The sequence below is a fragment of the Nerophis lumbriciformis genome, linkage group LG04 (genome assembly GCF_033978685.3).
Source record: "Nerophis lumbriciformis linkage group LG04, RoL_Nlum_v2.1, whole genome shotgun sequence".
NCBI classification, from domain to species: Eukaryota; Metazoa; Chordata; class Actinopteri; order Syngnathiformes; family Syngnathidae; genus Nerophis; species Nerophis lumbriciformis.
This window is the reverse complement of record NC_084551.2, coordinates 10,963,195-10,987,896: the sequence shown is the minus strand read 5'-3', so window position 1 is coordinate 10,987,896 and position 24,702 is coordinate 10,963,195. Positions and strand designations below refer to the sequence as shown.

General features: G+C 41.8%; 1 protein-coding gene across 4 annotated transcripts in view; it reads left to right on the top strand.

Moving 5' to 3' along the window:
- The window catches only part of LOC133595948 (intermembrane lipid transfer protein VPS13B-like), a 672,020-nt gene that overhangs the window by 538,572 nt on the left and 108,746 nt on the right, over nt 1–24,702 (top strand). Inside the window, exon 47 of one of the 4 annotated variants that reach the window (XM_061948794.2) lies at nt 10,835–11,083. The exons of the other annotated variants lie outside the window; for them this stretch is intronic. Within the exon in view, the coding sequence (XP_061804778.2) occupies nt 10,835–10,858 (24 nt within the window). The 3' untranslated portion in view covers nt 10,859–11,083. Of the gene's footprint in view, nt 1–10,834; nt 11,084–24,702 lie in introns of those variants that run through there. 4 annotated transcript variants of the gene reach the window in all.

Sequence of the window (24,702 nt, the reverse complement as noted above, 5' to 3'; positions counted from 1 at the left end):
AGTAAAAAAGACTTGAAGCCTGTGTGTTCAGTTCAGCTTCTCGAGTGTGCAATCCCTTTGGTAAGCTAACCAAGAATAATTGCTGAAAGAGATCAGAAAATAGGTTAATTTCACATGGACAGATTGTTTTTCCTGTAAAATAAAAAATAAACGTGATGACATTTTTTAGAAGGTTTATAAGCTGTGTTGCGTTTTGCGACTCTATATTATTTTATCTTTAGTGGAAGAGGTGGCAAAATGTCTCTTTTAATAGTAAAGGTTGCAGACCATGTTGTGGTTTCAGAATGTTTAGCAGGCTGATTGCCTAACAATATTTCACTTTATTATGAAATAGAGAATGTTAAGACATTGTCATGCAGCCGTTTGAATATGATTAACTTGCACAACACGTAATGTACAGAATATTGGAAGCATTTATTTAGGGGGCAAAATCACAGTTTACATGACCAAAACCATGGCACATTGTAGAAATAAAAAAGAAAAAGTCATAATGTAATGAGAAACAGCTGAAAATCTAGTTTTAACCTATTTTATTACAAATGACACGATGACGTCACACAACCACTATATTGGGAGAATATTAAGAAGAATATTGTTTGTTTTATATACTTAAAGGCTATACAGTTACCTCTCAGAGTACGGCATGGAAGGGTTAACCCTGATTGTTTCCTTTGTTGAGTTTATAGATAGGATCAACGTTCCCTCTAAGGTGCGCAATTGCGCACTGCTCACGCGTCCTCAGCGCACTGCAATTTAATGTCGCGCAGAAAATCAAAAATCCCATCTGAACTTTAAACAAAATAAACACATTACAATTTATTCTGTATGATTTTGCAATGCAACTCTGTGAGTGACGTGACAACAAGAGTGGCCCAAATGAATAAAACAATCTTTGTCAACACAGTTCAATTATCGTCTGTCGAGACACTTTACGGACAGGAATCGATCAATCACTTTATTGAGCAAAAACCACACCAAAAACATGAGTAAAACAACTTTTATCTATAAAACCTGGTAATTTTCTGCCATACAAACCAGGCTTAAACCAACTTTGTCATCCGTCGTTTCAACAGAAGCCGCTCGCTCTGTCTCACCTGCACCAACACACGCACTCATGGCACTTAGCCAGTGCTGCGTTTATGGCCACAAAAAAAGTCGGACAACCCCAACGCCACACAATGTGTAAATGCCAGGTTGAAACACTCTTGACTGCTCAATCAGATGTGTGCTTATTTTACTGCCATTTATTAAGAATTTTAATCTAAGGATGTTATTCATGAAATGTTGTCACTAGATTTCATAAATGCTAATAAAAAGATGTATTTTACAGACAGAAAGTTACAGGAACTAAATGTAATCTCTGAAAGGGGTAACATTTCTTTTAAAGGCAGGACCAGCAGCCAGACATGCAATACTAGCACATAGGTCATGAAAAACATGTTTCTTTTGTTATTGTCATTGTAAGAGGGCAAAATCACTTATATCAGAAAAGTATTTTAATAAAACATTTACCGTAATTTCCGGACTATAAGGCGCACCTGACTATAAGCCGCACCAGCTAAATTTAGGGGGAAATACAGATTGCTCCATATATAAGCCGCACCCGACTATAAGCCGCAGGCGTTTTGATGTGTAATTACCGTAGTATATAGGGGTTCCTGCTACCACGGAGGGGATTGTCGGGACAGAGATGACTGTTTGGGAACGCAAAGCGTCCCATTTATTAACAATAAATCTTTCAATCATTCAATCAAACTTTCACATCTTTGACATGGCGAACAGCATTCGTGCAGAGTACAAATAATACAACGGTGCAAAGTAATACAAAGTGCTCGCCTGTAACACGGCAGTAAAAGTGCAGTTCCGCGGCCGTTTTTGTTATCAAAATAACCAGCCTACTACCGGTATATGAAAAGTCAGTCTTTAATCATTGTGTCATCGTCTTCCTCCTGCGTACTAAAACCACCGAAATCCTCTTCGTCGGTGTCGGAGAAGAACAGGTTCAAAATGGCGTCGTCAGCCACTCTCTCTCCTTTGTTCTCGCTCTCAAAACCTTCCTCTTCGTCAGTGGAATCAACGGCTCCGGCTTCGTCAGCCGTTACGCCGTCCTCTTCATCATCATCATATGCACTTCTCCGTTTGTTTTCCATATTGAGGGTGTTTGCATGAACACTTCCTTCGCGCAAACTGTCACTGACGCTCTCCTACTCTTTGTTTTGCTCTCGTTACCTGGCGCTAGATGTCTGCCTCGGTCTCGCGCATCCTCGGTAGTGCGCGCCCCTGGTTACCGTAAGCCGTAGAAAAGCCGCACCGTTGTATAAGCCGCAGGGACCAGAACAAGGGAAAAAGTAGCGGCTTATAGTCCGGAAATTACGGTAAATTGTCATGATGTCAGGTTTGGGACAGGTGTGACGCTGGTGTGGCCACAGTGTGCACGTCTGATGTTGCTCACATGTGCTCCACTGAATGCTCAGGGAGTTTGTGCATTTGCTCACACACATGAACAATTAGAGGGAACATTGGATAGGATAGAGAGAAGTAAATAATGTGACATCATAGAAGACATCCAACCCACTTTATTCTTTACAATTGTCTCTTATAAGTAGTCAAGCATCATACAAGAAAAGGTGCCTTTTTTGTTGTTGTTTTGAGGTGTGGATTTGTTTGTACAATCTGCAACGGGGGTGAGAAAAAAAATAAAAATGTTCATCTTGTCCAAAAGTGAACAGAGCCATGCACATTGGTGCAAACGGTGGAAAGTATGTTCTCCTGCCCTGACAGTGTTGGTAAAGAAGATTGATTGTATTTAACCCTTTGTGGTTTTGAGGTTAGCGGAGGGTGGGCTGGCCTTCTGGGGCACATGCGTGAGTCTTCGTTGAACACGTTTCAGGATCCCATGTACTCAACGACAAGTGTGAGAAAGTCGAACCTGAGAAAAGACATGGCCATAATTACTTGCAGTAAGTCAAGTTGTATTAATCATTGACTGCGGTTAATCTCTGCGCTTACTTCACCCTCTCCAACACAGATAGACACACACACACACACACACATGTGGGAACTTGAAATCTTCATGTCTGAAATGAGTCAAAATGACCTCCTGTATCTTCAGGATGTCTTCGAAAACATTATCAGAATGAGCCAAATGTCTTTATAAAAAATGTGGTTCTGTCATATGTTGTTTTATCATGTGTTTGTGATACAGTATATTAAATGTGTGCTCAAGATGAGCGTGATTTGTGAAAGGAGATAAATAAGTAACAGTGCAACTTTGCCAAAATAATCAGCTAACTTATTAAGCCTGATGATAAATGTGTGCCAAGATGTCCGCCTCAGCACACACACTTAATTGCTTTGCAGGGTTATACAAATAATCAAACTGATAAAAGGAAGGGTTGTATTTCTTTAATGGTTGCTTGGTGGTATGTTCCTGTTGCTCTTGCACATCATTTCCCAAATAGTTCTGACTCTGCTTTGGTCCTGTGAAGATACCTAAACGACTGAACTTCATGAAACATTTGCCACAATTTATTTCTGGAATACAGTAGTGTTGCTCACCTTCTTTATCTTAATTCTTTATTACACGTGGGGTTTCACATTATAAAATGGTTCCATTTCACTTAAAATTTCGATTTTCTTTTACTGACTCGAAATCCTTTAATCATCTTTCCGTGCGTGCGTGCGTGCCGTTATTTGTTCATAAAACTCACACAGAATGATTAACAACTCCATATCTGTCTCCTTACTCTCCCATGTGCACCCTGGGCTCATGAGGCGTTCGAGCACACTGTGTATTAACAGCCTGTGCTTTAAAAAAAAAAAAATTATTGTGTACAGCAGTAAAATAAATAAAGTTGCAAGCGGCAGAACTTTGATTAAAAAAAGTGAGCAATAATATTGAAAAACAATAGGATTGTCATGTCAGGACAGAAAGCAGTGATTGTACCTGAAGTTTACAATGAAGTTTCATTGAGGAAACAAACAACGGCTACTCTGAAAAGTTAAGTTAATAAAGGCTCCCCTTCTTCCCGCTCATCGCCATGTTCGCCAGTAGACGCCTTAAATAAAGTTAAAAATAACGTTAAATGTTCCTATATCCATTTCATTCATGTATTCCAAAACATTACTCTCTATAAAACATGTTTTTTTGGGGTGTTTATAATAGATTAATTGGATTTATGGGGGAAAAAATTGATTTTTGTTTGGATGAGTCTTTTGGAACAATGCTGTGTATTGTGTTTTTTCCTCACAAGAAATAAACATATGTCATGTTTGTAGATTGATCTATAAAAACAATACTGTCCTCGTCATAAAAATAGCCAATGGCAATGTCCACTGCGCTTAAGGCTTCAAGCCATCAAGCCTGTCCTCATAGCTGTGGTATGAAGTCTGTGTCCCAGCTGACGAGTGCCGCAGGCACACAAACTTTAATTTTGTGCAGTTAAAATCTGTCCCCTTCTCTCGCATTCCCTCTCGCTCGCTCTCTCTCTCTCTCACTCCGCAGAGGACTCATTGGACATAGGATCGACCTTACAAAACAAAGAAGGGAGAGAAAATTGTTGTGGCGGAATGGGCTGGATTCGTTTAAGAATTCCCATGGATAAAAACACACCCTTATCCTAATGGTCATAAACCAGTGTCTAAAAAAAACCAATAAAGAAAAATAAATAACAGAAACAAATAAAGAAAATCACTATATTTGTTTTGTCAGTGACACTGTTAGGCAAAACACAAAGGTCCACTGCAGAGGACACTAGTTCTCAGGAAGATACACACTTCCGTCTTAATGTCTTCTTCATCTTTCATCGAAGATTGTGTATTAGTGAGAAGATTAGTTTGTAATATCATATTTAAAAACCCTGATTCTCCATTTCCACTTATCAGTACGTATACTCGGCCTTCCTGTGTTATTGTTTTTGGTGCAACATGGACTCACTATACCGACTGTATTTGACTTGCTCTTCCTCAGTTACAGTCCACAGTTTATAATACAAAACAATAGAAAGACTTAAGAAATACCCACAAATCAAAAAAGTAACATTTAGTTAATCAATTTGATTGTTTTTCCACTCTTCCAAAGAGCAGATGAAAGTTTGTAAACGTATGATCATATAAGTTAGATGGTTTTCAATCTAATACAATCATATCCAAGAAGTCCAACGCAAACCGAAACAGTTTTTTCCATAAGAAATCATGTGAACACAAATAATCTGTAGAGAACGGAGAACGCTAACTTGCCCCAAAAATAAAGAACCCTTTTTGAAAATCCGAATCCGGACGATGATCCCCAAAATGTAATCACTTTTTCCTTATCCAATTGCTGATATTGTTTTTTTTTTTTTTTTTTTTTTTTTATTTTTTTATGTCCTGTCCAGCTTCTCAGGCAAATCATATAGTTGATGTAGATGCCCATGTCGGCTGTTCAGATTTACTTTACAAAAGAGAAGTGTAGGATACTTCTCTTGTTGCCTTATTTGTATTTGACTTTATTAAATGTATTTATATTATCATTTAGTGCAGCCGGGCCGGAGCAGGAGGGGATAGAAAGAGAAAAAAAAAGAAGACAGAGGGGGAAATTGTGGGGACAAGAGGGGGATTAGACAGAGAGACAAAAACAACAACAGCAAACAACAACAACAACAACAACAATAGAGCAACATCAGCAAATATGACATGTACAAATATGATGGTAAGAGTAATAGCAAATAAGCAGTTAGCGAAAAATAAAAAATAATACAGAAATAACAATGAGCATTATTACACTACAAATGGATCAATACAAATACCAATAGAAATAGCGCTATTGATAATGAACAATACCAATAATTTACCTTTATTATCAACAATACAGTTGTTTAAATGCAACAATACATATACGTAATGATAACTTGAGATACGAAAGAATGCAGAAAAATGGAGGGGGAGAAAGAGAAGCAACCTACATTAACCTTGTAGATTGTTATAGTCACAATAGGTTAAGCTTTGTCAGTGTGCCATGTGTTACACCCAGTTTACCCTAGGGCAACAACGTTAATATATGTTTGATGAAACGTGATTATGTGCATGAGTGTAAGTATGCATATGTACTTGTATATGTACAGAATGTGTATATGTGTTTGTACAATGAATGTATATGTACAGAATGTGTATATGTGTTTGTACAGTGAATGTATATGTACAGTATGTGTATGTGTATGTTTGTATATTGAATGTGCGTGTGGATGTACGAACATTAGGTAGGTAAATATGTACTGTATTTGTGTATGTATGTGGGAGCGTAGGTACCTATGTACGTATGTGAGCATACGTGAATTTGCATGTACAATACATTCGACTCCCAGAGTGCGTGGGAGCCAGAGCACGGCCCCATCACCCCCGAGAGCCCAACCCACAAACAGGAGGCGTGGTGCCCAGGGAACCAGGGACCACCGCCCCCACGCAGCCAAGCCGGCCAGCGACAGGAACCCCAGAGCCCGACCCACCGTACCGCCCACAAGGGCCAGCAGCAGGCCGCAGACAGACGCACCCGGCGGAGGACAGGGCACGAGAAAAGCAGGGGACAGCCAGACCCCAAGCCAGCGAGAGACCACACCCCACACGGGCAGAAAGGCGAGACGCCCCGCCCGAAGGACCCAGAGACTCCCCGCAACCGGACGGGAAGACCGCCCCCGCCCCACCGGCAACCGGGCCCCCACGAGCCCACCCCCCACCCCCGGAGAGCGCGGCGAGGCCAGCCCCCGGCCACCCCACCCAAACCGGCCGCCGCAGGACCACCAAGGCACAGGGCCACGGGAACCACCCACCCCACCCGCAGGGACCCCAACGATGGAGATGGAACAACCAGCAACCGCCCCGCCGAGCCCCCCCCCTGAGGGAGGGGAAAAATTAAAAAATAATATTAATAAAATATATTTTAAAAATAAATAAATAAATTAATTTCCATAAGAAATCATGTGAACACAAATAATCTGTAGAGAACGGAGAACGCTAACTTGCCCCAAAAATAAAGAACCCTTTTTGAAAATCCGAATCCGGACGATGATCCCCAAAATGTAATCACTTTTTCCTTATCCAATTGCTGATATTGAACGTTTAAAGGCCTACTGAAATGCGATTTTCTTATTTAAACGGGGATAGCTGGTCCATTCTATGTGTCATAGTTGATCATTTCGCGATATTGCCATATTTTTGCTGAAAGGATTTAGTAGAGAACATCGACGATAAAGTTCGCAACTTTTGGTCGCTGATAAAAAAGCCTTGCCTGTACCGGAAGTAGCAGACGAGTAGCGTGATGTCAGGTTGTGGAGCTCCTCACATCCGCACATTGTTTACAATCATGGCCACCAGCAGCGAGAGCGATTCGGACCGAGAAAGCGACGATTTTCCCATTAATTTGAGCGAGGATGAAAGATTCGTGGATGAGGAAAGTGAGAGTGAAGGACTAGAGGGCAGTGGGAGCAATTCAGATAGGGAAGATTCTGTGAGAGGCGGGTGGGACCGGATATTTAAATGGGAATGACTAAAACAGTAAATAAACACAAGACATATATATACTCTATTAGCCACAACACAACCAGGCTTATATTTAATATGCCACAAATTAATCCCGCATAACAAGCACCTCCCCCCTCCCGTCCATATAACCCGCCAATACAACTCAAACACCTGCACAACACACTCAATCCCACAGCCCAAAGTACCGTTCACCTCCCCAAAGTTCATACAGCACATATATTTCCCCAAATTCCCCAAAGTTACGTACGTGACATGCACATAGCGGCACGCACGTACGGGCAAGCGATCAAATGTTTGGAAGCCGCAGCTGCATGCGTACTCACGGTACCGCGTCTGCGTATCCAACTCAAAGTCTTCCTGGTAAGAGTCTCTGTTGTCCCAGTTCTCCACAGGCCAATGGTAAAGCTTGACCGTCATCTTCCGGGAATGTAAACAATGAAACACCGACTGTGTTATCCGGCACAACAGTCAGGGGGTGCATTCTACGGCGGGGGTGCGTTATCCGGCACAACACCTGCCGCAATACACCGCTTCCCACCTACAGCTTTCTTCTTTGCTGTCTCCATTGTTCATTGAACAAATTGCAAAAGATTCACCAACACAGATGTCCAGAATACTGTGGAATTTTGCGATGAAAACAAACGACTTAATAGCTGGCCACCATGCTGTCCCAAAATGTCCTCTACAATCCGTGGCGTCATGCGCGGGCGTCATCATACCGAGACGTTTTCAGCAGGATATTTCGCGCAAAATTTAAAATTGCACTTTAGTGAGCTAACCCGGCCATAATGGCATGTGTTGCAATGTTAAGATGTCATCATTGATATATAAACTATCAGACTGCGTGGTCGGTAATAGTGGGTTTCAGTAGGCCTTTAATCAAAAGCAATGTACAGAGACATCCTGGATGAAAACCAATGCTTCCCATCCAACCTGATGGAGCTTGAGAGGTGCGGCAAAGAGGAATGGGTGAAACTGTCCAAAGATAGGTGTGCCAAGCTTGTGGCATTGTATTCAAAAAGACATGAGGCTGTAATTGCTGCCAAAGATGCATCATTAAATTATTGAGTTAAGGCTGTGAATACTTACGTACATGTGATTTTTTATTTTTTTATTTCGAATAAATTTGCTAAATAAAAAAAATAAAAAACTTTTCACATTTTCTAAATGGGTTATTGTCTGTAGAATTTTGAGGACAAAAATGAATGTATTCCATTTCGGGATCGGCTGTAACATAACAAAATGTAGAAAAAGTGAGTAGCTGTGAATACTTTCAGGATGCACTGTAGCAACAGACGCTGTGGTCAAAGTTAGAATTTCCACAGAACACATTTGAAGATATTCAACACTAAACTGCCGTCCGGCGGCTAAAGGGGGTAGTGCACCCCCACAATTTGTCACATTTCATGTGTCAGGCAAACCGTGACGAATGGCGCCATGTGAATCACATTCCTATTGTCGTGTTCCCTGAGCCAATCTTCTGAAGTGAAAAAGTGACATTATTTACAACGCCTGCTGTTACTTAATAGACATACAGTACAAAAAACCCTTTTTTATAGCAGTTAATTGGTACTGGACATGACCGTTTATCCATCCATCCATCCATCCATCTTCTTCCGCTTATCCGAGGTCGGGTCGCGGGGGCAGCAGCCTAAGCAGGGAAGCCCAGACTTCCCTCTCCCCAGCCACTTCGTCCAGCTCCTCCCGGGGGATCCCGAGGCGTTCCCAGGCCAGCCGGGAGACATAGTCTTCCCAACGTGTCCTGGGTCTTCCCCGTGGCCTCCTACCGGTCGGACGTGCCCGAACCACCTCCCTAGGGAGGCGTTCGGGTGGCATCCTGACCAGATGCCCGAACCACCTCATCTGGCTCCTCTCGATGTGGAGGAGCAGCGGCTTTACTTTGAGCTCCTCCCAGATGACAGAGCTTCTCACCCTATCTCTAAGAGAGAGCCCCGCCACCCGGCGGAGGAAACTCATTTCGGCCGCTTGTACCCGTGATCTTGTCCTTTTGGTCATGACCCAAAGCTCATGACCATAGGTGAGGATGGGAACGTAGATCGACCGGTAAATCGAGAGCTTTGCCTTCCGGCTCAGCTCCTTCTTCACCACAACGGATCGATACAGCGTCCGCATTACTGAAGACACCGTACCGATCCGCCTGTCGATCTCACGATCCACTCTTCCCTCACTCGTGAACAAGACTCCGAGGTACTTGAACTCCTCCACTTGGGGCAAGATCTCCTCCCCAACCCGGAGATGGCACTCCACCCTTTTCCGGGCGAGAACCATGGACTCTGACATGGAGGTGCTGATTCCCATCCCAGTCGCTTCACACTCGGCTGCGAACCGATCCAGTGAGACCGTTTATAAATTATAAATTATAAATCAATAGCTAGAGCAATGCAGTTTAAGACCTTTTAAATGTATTTTTTTTTACATTATGAGAGAGCCCTCTTGACATAAAATAACACCCACAGTCACCTTCACACTTGTTTAATCCAATATAGCAATGCTTCCTAAGGCTGAGTCAGTGCACGAGATACTAGTGGTCAGTACTACTGCAGTATTGATATGTTTAGTTCATTTAGCCACTTTATTGTTTGGAAATGCGTATTTTAGGCCAAAAATACATAGAATATGCTCAATTTTCTTTTTTAAAACAAAACAAAACTGACAGAGTGAAATCGCAAACTTAGAAGCACGATGTGGCGAGGGAAAACTGTAGTTCTAAAACATAAGGAGAGAAATGCACATGCCAACTTTTTGTGTGTAACAATGTGTGTGATTCTGAGCGGTCGAACCAGAGAACCCTTCCAATGATGTTGACATACCTTTGCATATCTGTCACTTCTCTCTCAAGGAAGGCTCAAGCAAACTGTTTTTTCAGTGAAACATGAACCTCGATTTAGGTCACGATCCCACTCTCTTGTGTTTTTTTTTTCTTTTACCCCCAGTTCCTTCTGCCAATCCTAACCATAAGTTGCATTAAAGGGTCAAATGAAGCAGTCGCCTTCTTGGGGCCGGCTGTCACCTGACCCTGTATCAAATCCTTACTTACACCTACGCAATGTGATCAAATGTTTCCTACATCCTGGAGACTGTCAAGCCCTGTATATCTGAGCACCCAGCATTTACCAGCCAAGGCAATGTATATTTACAGTATACTGTATCATACACTACAAGCCATCTGCACGCATAAGATTTGAAAAGGTGATTAACAACATTCATTAAAAACGCATCAATATGTCGTGCTACACACACTTTTATATTTATAAGCACATGACAGCTACTCCTCTCATCCCATCCTGTTGTTTTTCAGGACTTTGGCGTGTGGTGTGGATAGTTGAAATATCTGGCTACTCAGTACAGGAAGCAGCCGAGCTGATGGAAATCATTGTGGTTCTTGTGGTTAAGCTAGGAGAGGGGTGTAAAAAGCCCCCAGGATTTCGGAGTTTTAAGTGCCTACATGGGTTCATCAGAATTTGAATAAAGCGTAATTTGCTCCAGCAGCGGGCTTCTATGGTTGACTTGTTATAGTGATTGTTGCTCTAAAGTCTATGTTTCATAGTTGGAGGGATTGCGCAATAGTGGTCCTTGGTTTAATCCCCAGACTGACCTTATAAACGTACGTAAAGACCTTTAACCCCAAACCTCTCTCGTGAAGCTGCTGCTTGGCCCAAAGATTAGACTGCGGTTTTTACTAGGCAGCTTCCAGGTGTGATTGTTGAACTATTTTGACATGACGAGGACATTCTTCTAGAAGAAAGCCTTATTCTCGTTCACAACATGTATTGCTTGGATTTACACACCCTGTTTCCAAACGAGTTGGGAAATTGTGTTAGATGTAAATATAAACGGAATACAATGATTTGCAAATCCTTTTCAACCCATATTCAGTTGAATATGCTACAAAGACAACATATTTGATGTTCAAACTGATAAACATTTTTTATTTTTGCAAATAATCATTAACTTTAGAATTTGATGCCAGCAACACGTGACAAAGAAGTTGGGAAAGGTGGCAATAAATACTGATAAAGTTGAGGAATGCTCATCAAACACTTATTTGGAACATCCCACAGGTGAACAGGCAAATTGGGAACAGGTGGGTGCCATGATTGGGTATAAAAGTAGATTCCATGAAATGCTCAGTCATTCACAAACAAGGATGGGGCGAGGGTCACCACTTTGTCAACAAATGCGTGAGCAAATTGTTGAACAGTTTAAGAAAAACCCTTCTCAACCAGCTATTGCAAGGAATTTAGGGATATCACCATCTACGGTCCGTAATATCATCAAAGGGTTCGGAGAATCTGGAGAAATCACTGCACGTAAGCAGCTAAGCCCGTGACCTTCGATCCCTCAGGCTGTACTGCATCAACAAGCGACATCAGTGTGTAAAGGATATCACCACATAGGCTCAGGAACACTTCAGAAACCCACTGTCAGTAACTACAGTTGGTCGCTACATCTGTAAGTGCAAGTTAAAACTCTTCTATGCAAGGCGAAAACCGTTTATCAACAACACCCAGAAACGCCGTTGGCTTCGCTAGGCCTGAGCTCATCTAAGATGGACTGATACAAAGTGGAAAAGTGTTCTGTGGTCTGACGAGTCCACATTTCAAATTGTTTTTGGAAACTGTGGACGTCGTGTCCTCTGGACCAAAGAGGAAAAGAACCATCCGGATTGTTATAGGCGCAAAGTTGAAAAGCCAGCATCTGTGATGGTATGGGGTGTATTTTTGCCCAAAACATGGGTAACTTACACATCTGTGAAGGCGCCATTAATGCTGAAAGGTACATACAGGTTTTGGAGCAACATATGTTGCCATCCAAGCAACGTTACCATGGACGCCCCTGCTTATTTCAGCAAGACAATGCCAAGCCACGTGTTACATCAACGTGGCTTCATAGTAAGAGAGTGTGGGTACTAGACTGGCCTGCCTGTAGTCCAGACCTGTCTCCCATTGAAAATGTGTGGCGCATAATGAAGCCTAAAATACCACAACGGAGACCCCCGGACTGTTGAACAACTTAAGCTGTACATCAAGCAAGAATGGGAAAGAATTCCACCTGAGAAGCTTAAAAAATGTGTCTCCTCAGTTCCCAAACGTTTACTGACTGTTGTTAAAAGGAAAGGCCATGTAACACAGTGGTAAACATGCCCTTTCCCAACTACTTTGGCACGTGTTGCAGCCATGAAATTAATTATTTATATTAGTTAATTATTTGCAAAAAAAGAATAAAGGTTATGAGTTTGAACATCAAATATGTTGTCTTTGTAGTGCATTCAATTGAATATGGGTTGAAAAGGATTTGCAAATCATTGTATCCCGTTTAAATTTACATTTAACACAATTTCCCAACTCATATGGAAACAGGGTTTGTACATAACGTCAGGTCCAGCTTACATCTGGCTCTTTAAATATGCGTGGTGGTCAAGCCAGCATCTGTTCTCAATGGCTACGAGGCGCCATTAAGCTTTCCCGGGGGAAAATTCCCCATACATGCGTTGTTTTCGACTGTACGAACCGTTAAAACCGCAAAAAAATGAGATCTTGGCAGGAAGATCGAGGCCCCTAGCGTACTCAGATAGTTTGCGCGCTGTTGCAGCACAACAGCCATTTTGGCCTGGTTGACAACCACTCTTTTTCACTTCCGGCAAGAAGTCACGTGACTGAATGCAAGCAATTGTGTATTGTTCAAAAAATAATAAGTAAAATGAAGTTGATGTAAAGAATTAACACACCTTTTAACATATATTTCTGACAAAAATCCAAACAAAAATAAACTTGTAATTTATTGAAATACTAATGGGATTTCAAAAGTACGACATGTTCAAGAATCTGGTTGAATAGGTGAGCACACTCTTGCACTCAACTTGGTATTTAAGCACCTTTTGACTATAGTCTCCCTTGTCATAGTGCTCCAAATCCTTTAAATTGTGAGTGTACACACCCCATAGATGTCCAGTTAGATTGAGGTCTAGACTGTAGCTGGGCCATACCAAAAGCATATCCTTTCAGGAGAAGGCACTTTTTTAATTTTATCTGGACGTATGTTTGGGTCAGTGTCATGTTAAAGAGTGAAATTACTCTTTCTAGCAGACATTTGAAAAAGTTACACCAAAATTGAGTTGTATTTGGAACTGTTCTTAAAGGGGACCTATGATGATTTCAAGTTATATTTAAAACATGTACGCGTGGTCTCGACCAGTGTTTACCCATAGGGCCAGGGTTTTTGGGCCACGAGCAACCCTAGAGGACCGCCAATAAATACCTGTTTCTCGGCTTGGTCGGTATGGGCCGCAGTAGTTGTAATACACTTTTCCACCACTTGTGGCAGTAACAATATCAAACAAACAGAAGAAGTCTGGAGCTAAAGTCATCGAGAAGTTTCTTAACGTATCAGTAGAGTGGAAAAACAAGGTGTTTTATTGACAGTTTAGTTAAAAAAAACATTTATTATTATTAACTTAGTTTATTTTAGCACAAAACAATTGTTTGTAAATGTATTTTTCATCAGTTATTTACAGAGGTGGGTAGTAACGCGCTACATTTACTCCATTACATCTACTTGAGTAACTTTTGGGATAAATTGTACTTCTAAGAGTAGTTTTAATGCAACATACTTTTACTTTTACTTGAGTATATTTATAGAGAAGAAACGCTACTTTTACTCCGCTACTTTTATCTACATTCAGCTCGCTACTCGCTACTAATTTTTATCGATCTGTTAATGCACGCTTTGTTTGTTTTGGTCTGTCAGACAGACCTTCATAGTGCCTGCGTTTCAACAAATACAGTCACTGGTGACGTTCACTCCGTTCCACCAATCAGATGCAGTCACTGGTGACGTTGGACCAATCAAACAGAGCCAGGGGTCACATGACCTGACTTAAACAAGTTGAAAAACTTATTGGGGTGTTACCATTTAGTGGTCAATTGTACGGAATATGTACGGTACTGTGCAAACTACTAATAAAAGTTCCAATCAATCAATCAAAAGTGTGAAGGAAAAAAGACCATTTTTTATTTTAACCGTACACCCCGTCAAAAGCCTAAAGACTGACTGCACAGTTCCTGTCTTCACAATAAAAGTGCCGCTCCATCGCGCCTGCGCTTTCAAAATAAGAGTCTCCGAAAGCCTGCGCAAACAAGCTAGCAAGCTACGGAGTTTGCCGCCAATGTATTTCTTGTAAAGTGTATAAAAACGAATATGGAAGCTGGACATATAAGATGCCAAAAACCAACCACTTTCATGTGGTATTAGACAGAAAGGAGGAACTTTTTTTCTCCTCCATTTGAAAACGTGGATGTTTGTCATCACTACTGTCTGATTACAATCAATGCAAGTCATCACAATCAGGTAATACACCAACTTATATTCTTGTCTTCATGAAAGAAAGGAATCTATATGTGTTAAACATGCATGTATATTCATTAAAACACTATTAACATGTAAACAAAAACGGCAAAAAAAATAAATATAAATTATATACTGTATATATCAATGTATGTATATATATATATATATATATATATATATATATATATATATGTATATATGTGTGTGTGTGTGTGTGTGTATATATATATATATATATATATATATATATATGATATGTGTGTATATGTTACTCATCAGTTACTCAGTACTTGAGTAGTTTTTTTACAACATACTTTTTACTTTTACTCAAGTAAATATTTGGGTGACTACTCCTTACTTTTACTTGAGTAATAAATCTCTAAAGTAACAGTACTCTTACTTGAGTACAATTTCTGGCTACTCTACCCACCTCTGGTTATTTATGAGTCCTTTCTTATGCAGTATATTTGATTGGTACTTAGTTTTGTAATCAGCCTGACACAGGCCTAAGGTTTATGTGTTAAAAACTAATAATATTTGGGATGAACACATGGCTTCATGTCATTTGACAATTTTGTTTACCCGTTAAACTCTAAGTAAGTTAAATATAATTATTGAATAAGGTTGAAAAAGATTTAAGTAAGATTCGTTCAGTGTTAATATTTGAGTGGGCCCTGGGCCCCTTTGTAGTGGCAAAGCTGGGTCTTGAGGTCAAAAAGGTTTTGAACCCCTGGTTTAGATAATATGTATTGGATATCTTTTAGTGTAAATTTAGCCTAAATTTAGCTCAATAGTGACTTTTATAACCCAGTATGATAAACATGTATTTAATTCATCCATTCTTTCACTCTCAAAATAATCTTACTTATCTCATCATATGAAATATAACTTACTTCACCAATTATTATTTATTTATTTATTTTTATTGTGATTACTCATGGAGTATATTGTGAATAAATTGAGAACAGGAAGTGAACTAAAGTTTTGGCAACTGTTATGTAAAAGAAAAGGGGTAGGATTAAATAAGCTCTGCTTCTTCCTACTCCTTTTCGAACATGTTGCAAAGAGAAACTGGAAATGTTGATGTATCATGTTGTATGCACGCATGTTCGAAATAAACTCAAACTCAACTCAAGTATCATAATTCATATTTTGAAAATGTTTAATTATGCATATTGAAGTTGTCACCGCTATTTTTTTCCAGACATAGTTAAAAAATAAACTTCATAAACAATATATGAATTAACTCCCAGCATTAGTTACACATGTACACTGTCAGATCGAGTTGGAGCTGCATAAAAAAGCTGCTTTTAGCAACATTCATGCCACTGCTTGTCGCACGTCTGTGTTATTTTTACATTACGATTATATGGAAAAAATACTTTATCCAAACTTTTTTGTGTTTTCCTCTACTTTTGGCCGAGAGCTTTACTTAATATCTAAATAAGTACATGCATTTTGCTCTGATATTACGACGGAGCCAGACTGCAACGCCCGCAAACTGAGGCAAAATGCCTCTTTTTTTTTTTTAACTGTTTGTCTTAATTATGCTCACGGGTGAGCAGGAGCCAGTGCTCGCTGACTTCAGGTGAGGGTTGGGTGACACTGTGTACAATCACAGGACACATACAGACATTCACTCATGGTCAAAATAGTGCCTCCATTTGATTTGATTTGTCATAATATGATTTTGGGATGTGGGAGGAAGCTTGACGACCCGAAATGAATCATCAGAGATTTGAACTCTCATTGTCCTGCCTGTGAGGCCAACATGCTGACCACTTAATTTCCCCTCAGGGATTATTAAATACTTCTGATTGTGATTGTTGCGGCGAGTCTTAATTTAAAAGTGGCATATTTAGTAGATGACTCTTTTATTCATGTTTTTCTGTAGAACACCATGTTTCAGATCAGAGCAATGTTTTGATGGTAATACTGATGGGCCAAACGATACTGAAGCATTGACACATTATGAAACACAAGGAGTGATATTGTGTCCCAATCGATACCTCGGTGTGTGTCTGTGTTACATGAAGGAAAAAAAGTGTGACTGATACAGCTGCTGTAAGCGGTTTTTAGGATGCGGTTTGTCACAATCATCAATTTAAATGGAACTAAGAAGAAGAAGAAAAGATTCCCAAGTGTGAGATCACATTGTTCTTGTAAATGTTCTTCTTTTCCTGTTTACTATTTGACTCATCGACCAAAGTTGCACTGTGGAGGATCCTTGCTTCCGGGTGAGTTCTCAGGACCATCAACGGACGACATCGTCGTGAGCAGGTTTAGACTTCTTTATTTTTCAATATAAGAAAGTCTTTTGCTGGACGCTTTTCAGCTCCGGCTCCACCTGCTGCTCGATCCGCTTCCCGCTTTTCAGCCGGCCGCGTCTCCGTCTTCGTCGTCTCGCTCTCGCTGTGGACTGTGCTCCGCGTCTTGCCTCTGGCTCTCCACCTCTCCTCTCGTCTCTCTCGGCTGTCACGCTTTTATACACAGACAGATTATTTGATTGTGCCCAGCTGCCCGACCCACGCACCTGTAGTCCATTTGGACACGGGTCCACAGGCCAAGCCTCCTCGCCGCCATCTTGGAGCGGGCCCCGGTGTTGGACCACCGACCCCGCCTCTCCACAGTCCTCCATCGCCGGACACAAGCCGGGCAGAAGCCCGGCTAAGCCTACTCCCCCTCCACCCTCATTTCGAGGGAGTGGGAAGTGGGGACGGCCAGGCCCCCCTGTAGCCCCGGTGTTTTCCTGTGTGTCCTTTTCTTCTTCTTCTGTATTTACCTTTTCTTCCGTGTTCTTTTCTCCTTCTGCTGTAACCATTTCTTCTTCTGTACCTTGTTTGCCTTTGTCTTCATCGTTTCGTTCATGTTTGTCTTTTTCTTGTCCTTCCACTTCCCAATCTCTGTCAGCATCTTCGTCTTGTTGAGCACATAAATGGTTTTCCTCCCGTGCCTCTTCTTCCACTTCCACTTCTTCCACCACTTCTTCTGTTTCCCCTACTTCTTCTTTTCCCCCACTTCTTCTTCTTTGGGGGGCCACTCGCCGCCCCCCACCTGGCCCGCTAGCACCTGCAGGAGCTGCAACTGTTTGCGGGACTCTTCGAGACGCTGGCGGCTGCCTGTCGCCAGTTCCGTGAACACCCCCACGAGGGCCCACAGGAGATCATCCTCCGCCGCCTCCGATGGTCCAGCCACGTTGGGTGCCAAATGTGTAAGACCCTTGCTTCCGGGTGAGTTCTCAGGACCATCAACGGACGACATCGTCGTGAGCAGGTTTAGACTTCTTTATTTTTCAATATAAGAAAGTCTTTTGCTGGCCGCTTTTCAGCTCCGGCTCCACCTGCTGCTCGATCCGCTTCCCGCTTTTCAGCCGGCCGCGTCTCCGTCTTCGTCGTCTCGCTCTCGCTGTGGACTGTGCTCCGCGTCTTACCTCTGGCTCTCCACCTCTCCTCTCGTCTCTCTCGGCTGTCACGCTTTTATACACAGACAGATTATTTGATTGTGCCCGGCTGCCCGACCCACGCACCTGTAGTCCATTTGGACGCGGGTCCGCAGGCCACGCCTCCTCGCCGCCATCTTGGAGCGGGCCCCGGTGTCGGACCGCCGGCCCCGCCTCTCCACATGCACCTTTCATTATCTTTTTTTCTGCACTACTATTTGTTTAAAAAAAAAAAAAAAATGCTAACCAATAATTTGATTTGCAAGTTAAATGTAATGACTTTTTAATCCAGCAGGTGGTATTATTATAAAACACCAACATAGTATAAGTGCAGTGTCAATACAGCCAGTTAGTGTGCCACACACTCACTAAGGCATCATTTATCCATCACTAGATAAATAATATCTAGTGATGGTTTTGCATGTGCCTCACAATACGAAAGTCCTGAGTAGTCCTGAGTTCTATCCCGGGCTCGGGAGCTTTCTGTGTGGAGTTTGCATGTTCTCCCCGTGACTGCGTGGGTTCCCTCCGGGTACTCTGGCTTCCTCCCACCGCCAAAAACATGCACCTGGGGATAGGTTGATTGGCAACACTAAATTGGCCCTAGTGTGTGAATGTGAGTGTGAATGTTGTCTGTCTATCTGTTGGCCCTGCGATGAGGTGGCGACTTGTCCAGGGTGTATAATACAATGAGAATGTTATATTGCTCAATTATTCTACCTTATTTCAATTATTGTGCAGAAATATGGGGAAATACATATCACAGCAACATAATGCCTTTATTTCTTTCACAGAAAAGAGCAATTCGTATCATTTTTACAGTAGGATATAGAGACCACACAAATCCACTCTTCATTAGGTCAGGATTATTAAAACTAAAAGACATTGTAGAATTGCATACCCTATTAGTGATGTTCAAAGTTAGAAATAAAGTTCTTCCAAAGGACTTACAAAAGTTTTTTGTGTTCACGTCGGAAGATGAGAATCACAGAAGGCCGTATGACTTTAAATATCCAAGGGTGCGAACAAATTTGAAGCAAATGTGCTTATCTGTTGCTGGTGTGAAAGCATGGAATTCTCTTGTCAAAGACTTAAAAAGTTGCAAGAATATCTTTGAATTTAAAAGGAGTTACAAAAAGAGACAACTGGAATTATATCAAACTGATTTTTGATTTAAGCGCAGTCAAGGCGTTGAGGGGATCTGGTTTGGTGGCTGCAGGATTAGGTCTCTGCTTGTTGCAGATGATGTGGTCCTGATGGCTTCATCTGGCCAGGATCTTCAGCTCTCACTGGATCGGTTCGCAGCTGAGTGTGAAGCGACTGAGATGAGAATCAGCACCTCCAAGTCCGAGTCCATGGTTCTCGCCCGGAAAAGGGTGGAGTGCCATCTCCAGGTTGGGGAAGAGATCTTGCCCCAAGTGGAGGAGTTCAAGTACCTCGGAGTCTTGTTCACGAGTGAGGGAAGAATGGATCGTGAGATTGATAGGCGGATCGGTGCGGCGTCTTCAGTAATGCGGACGCTGTATCGATCCGTTGTGGTGAAGAAGGAGCTGAGCCGGAAGGCAAAGCTCTCAATATACCGGTCGATCTACGTTCCCATCCTCACCTATGGTCATGAGCTTTGGGTTATGACCGAAAGGACAAGATCACGGGTACAAGCGGCCGAAATGAGTTTCCTCCGCCGGGTGGCGGGGCTCTCCCTTAGAGATAGGGTGAGAAGCTCTGCCATCCGGGAGGAGCTCAAAGTAAAGCCGCTGCTCCTCCACATCGAGAGGAGCCAGATGAGGTGGTTCGGGCATCTGGTCAGGATGCCACCCGAACGCCTCCCTAGGGAGGTGTTTAGGGCACGTCCGACCGGTAGGAGGCCGCGGGGAAGACCCAGGACACGTTGGGAAGACTATGTCTCCCGGCTGGCCTGGGAACGCCTCGGGGTCCCACAGGAAGAGCTGGACGAAGTGGCTGGGGAGAGGGAAGTCTGGGCTTCCCTGCTTAGGCTGCTGCCCCCGCGACCCGACCTCGGATAAGCGGAAGAAGATGGATGGATGGATGGATGATTTTTGATTTTGATTGGAACGTGTCATTTTGAAAATGCTTAAACGAAAATTAAAAGTATGTTGGAGTTCGGGTGTTGGTGGAGGGAACAGTGATAAAGTCATCTAAATATCTTGTGTTAAAAAGGGGGCAGATAAATATAAGTATAGTATTCTTCCATCTGCTCCTTTCTGATCATGGAAATGTATAAGAAACAAAAAAACAATGAAATTGTCAACTGTATATGGCTTGTATATATGCATTTTCATGAAAGGAATAAAAAGAAAATGATGATGAAAAATGATGAGGGTGTACCCCGCCTTCCGCCCGAATGCAGCTGAGATAGGCTCCAGCACCCCCCGCGACCCCAAAAGAGACAGTAGAAGATGAATGGATGGATATTATTAAACCTCACATTCTGTAATCAGAGGTGACAGCAAGATACTTTTAACTTTCTTTTGCCAATGGAGAAGAAAACAAAAAATACTAAACATAGATGGTCAAAAGTGTATTTCTTACTTCTTCTATTGGCTGCAGCAATGCAGAAATGAAGAGACTGCACATAAATGAGCACCGCAGGCATTTGAGTTGGACTATACTTGTTTGGGAAAGAGGAACTGTTCGTTATTGTGTCTTTTCCCTCAATTCACTCTTCCTTATTTGCTCTTATTCCGAGACTATGCCGTTTTTCCCACCAGTACTTGTTAGGGATAAATGGGATGTCTTTAAAATGTCCAACAATAAAAATTTATGTTTACATTTAAGAGACATATTTTCATTTTTTGTAACCAACCTTTAAAAAAACAATACACTCACTCAATTCCTTAACTCATGACCACAAACTCTACAGCCAAGACTCCATGAAGAAATATAATGAGGACTGGCAGTCTCCTTATTTGTCACCCCCTTTTTCTTTTTCTATCTCGGTTTTCTGAAATCCTTCTCATCACTCTAAATTCTGCCAGCCCAATATTTACTTAGGAGGCTTGTTTTTCCCCCTCTGATTTGCTGTGAGATTATGTTATGACTCCGTGGTGTGTATCAGATGAGCCATTGTTCTGTCATGGTTCCTGTGTGTATTATGTTTATACGTAGAAGTAATTCAACTCTGTGGACTTTGTCCCACAGAAACCTCTCTCTCTCTCTCTCTCTTTCTGAATTGGTGTATTAATTCAATAATTCACATTGATGAGCATTGAACTTTGAGAATATCTTTTTTCTTGCTTCATAATTTTTTAAACATGTCAATGTGTTAGCATTTTTTTGAATGAAATGATGAAAATATTTTCTTCTTCCTGCCAAGTCCTTGGCCTTGAAAGTACAACAAAGGCTTGTACGTTTGGGAAGCAAAACCATTTCTGGTGAAACTCCACATGACAAAAGTCCTGTTAATGATTCTGCTGCATTGTGACTCCAGAGTTCAGCAATTGAGATTTTGCCAGTTCACCAAATCACATCAGGCTGTGATGTCAGCTACGCAACCACGTCTCTCATTGTGATTGTTGTCTTTTGAATTTGAATTAACTTATATCTCTTCTTTTGCCAAATGTATCACTACATTTAAACATGTTCGTTTAGGCTGATAAAATGTGTCTGTTGTGTGCAGGTTGGTTGACATATAGTAAGAAATGCATAACAAATAACGTGTGTCTTGTGGCGTTCACACAACAAGTCAAGTAGAATCAAATTATCCAGGATAGTTCAGATCATTCTAATTTGACCCGCTGTTTAACTGTGACCCCAATATGAAGATACTGGTGAACACTCCTGGACCTCTTGGTTCAGCACCACGGACAGCACAAATAGATGTGACCTTTCCCTCCAGAATTAAGCAGCACTGGCATTTAATTGACATTGGCATAATGGTCGTTCTTGTGTAAAAATGTTTCCTTTCACTGAAGGACCTCGTTTTACCCTCCTGTTATTTTACGGCTCAAATTGACCCGTTTTAACGTTTGAAGATCTATGAAAAATAGTTGAAAGTAATTTTTTTAGTATGAAACTTCTTCTGATTGTCTTATTTAGTGTAATCAATGTATGATATGAAAATGTTTCCTCTTGCATGTTTGCAACCAAATTTTTATATCACATTGTTACTGTTCGAGTCAATTTGACCCAGCAGTCAAACTGGAGGTAAAACGGTGTCAGAAATGTCAGACTATTTATTTCTTTGCAACTGTCAGACATATTTTACCCCAATCTCACGCACACAGGTGCAAGTGTTATAACTTTTGGCCAGGACCATTTATGTTCTCGCGGAAAAACTCCACCCACATTCAGTTAACACTCAACTGGGTAGGGGCAAAACATATAAAATATTCTCTGCATAGGAGTCCTACCAACATGACACTGTCAGGCAGACCTTTACAAAATGAGCAGCAGGAGCAAAAGGTCGTCTGTCCATGATACTCTGGAAGTCATCATTGATTATGACAGTGAAAGAGAGGAGGATGAAGACTATCTTAGGCAAAATTCTGATTCAAAATATTAAAATTTTTAACCAGATGAGGGAATTATCTATTAAAATAAAATATAAAATAAAAAATATGTTTATATCTGCCCCTCATTGCTCTTTTATCCTGCACTACAACGAGCTAATGCAACAAAATTCCGTTCTTATCTGTACTGTAAAGTTCAAATTTGAATGACAATAAAGTAAGTCTAAGTCTAATTACTATTCCTATTCCTCCATGCAAGACATTCATGTCAAAAAATGGGAAAACACTGGAGTGTTCATCCCCAAAATACTGTAAGTGCCAGGCAAAACTGTCTTGCAGAAAACATAATAAAGACAGCCCACTATGATGGCAGTGCCTCGTGTGACTGACATCAAGTCAACTTTTGAGCTGGTCATGCCAGATTCAATACAGAAAATCATTCTGGAAATGAATAATCTAAAAGGGAGGCTTATTTTTTTAGAGAAGTGGAAGGAGCTGGGCAAAACACATTTATGTGCGTATTTGGGGCTCCTCATTTTGGCTGGGTGAAATGACAGCCAGTCTGTGGGATGCAAAGACAGGCAATGCTATATTTTGAGCCACAATATCTCTAGAGACTTCTCGCTATTTTCTCCAGAGTAATTGAGGCGGACAGTGTGGGACAAGTGGGTAGAGCAACTTCCACTGCTCTATAAACCAGGCCCTAATATCACAACGGATGAAAAGCTGGTGGCATTCCAAGGTCGCTGCCCATTTTTGCAAAACATGCCTTCCAAATGAGCTAAATATTTGGTTACCTTAAATCATGGGTCGGCAACCTTTACCACTCAAAGAGCTATTTTGACCCGTTTAATAAAATAAAGAAAACAATGGGAGCCACAAAACTCTTTTGAAACCTAAAATTAAATAGCACTGCATACAAAGTTGTTTTTTTTGCTTTGTGCTACGTATAAACCAGGGTCTCAGACACGCGGCCCGCACCTTAATATGAAAATGTCATGTTAGTGCGGCCCGCGAGTTTTATATGAATGCCGCTTGACAACAGCAACCCTCCCAATTTTTCCGGGAGACTCCCGAATTTCAGAGCAACTATTCTCTCGAAAGTCTGCTGATTTTCACCCAAACAACAATAATAAGGGCGTGCTATGATGGCACTGCCTTTAGCGCCCTCTACAACTTGTATAGACAGCTTGCCAGCCCAGTCACATGTTGTATGCGGCTTCTGCAGACACACATAAGTGACTGCAGGGCATACTTGTTCAACAGCAATACAGGTCACACTGAGGGTGCCCGTTTAAACAACTTTAACACTCTTACTAATATGCGCCACACTGTGAACCCACACAAAACAAGAATGACAAACACATTTTGGGAGAACATCCGCACCGTAACACAACAGAACAAATACCCAGAATCCCATGCATCCCTAACTCTTCCGGGCTACATTATACACCCCCGCTACCACCAAACCCCCCCTCCGTGCGTCGGTTGAGGTGGGCGGGGTTGGGGGGGGGCAGGGTTTGGTGGTAGCGGGGGTGTATAATGTAGCCCGGAAGAGTTAGGGATGCATGGGATTCTGGGTATTTGTTCTGTTGTGTTACAGTGCGGATGTTCTCCCGAAATGTGTTTGTCATTCTTGTTTGGTGTGGGTTCAGAGTGTGGCGCATATTAGTAAGAGTGTTAAAGTTGTTTATATCACAACCCTCAGTGTAACCTGCATGGCTGTTGACCAAGTATACGTTGCAGTCACTAACGTGCAGAGGCCGCATACTACATGTGACCGGGCCGGCACGCAGATAGCATGGTGTAAAAGCGGACGCGACAACATGTTGTAGAGGATGTTAAAGGCAGTGCCATCACGGCACGCCCTCAATATTGTTATCCGGGTAAAAATCGGAGAATGTTAGCCCC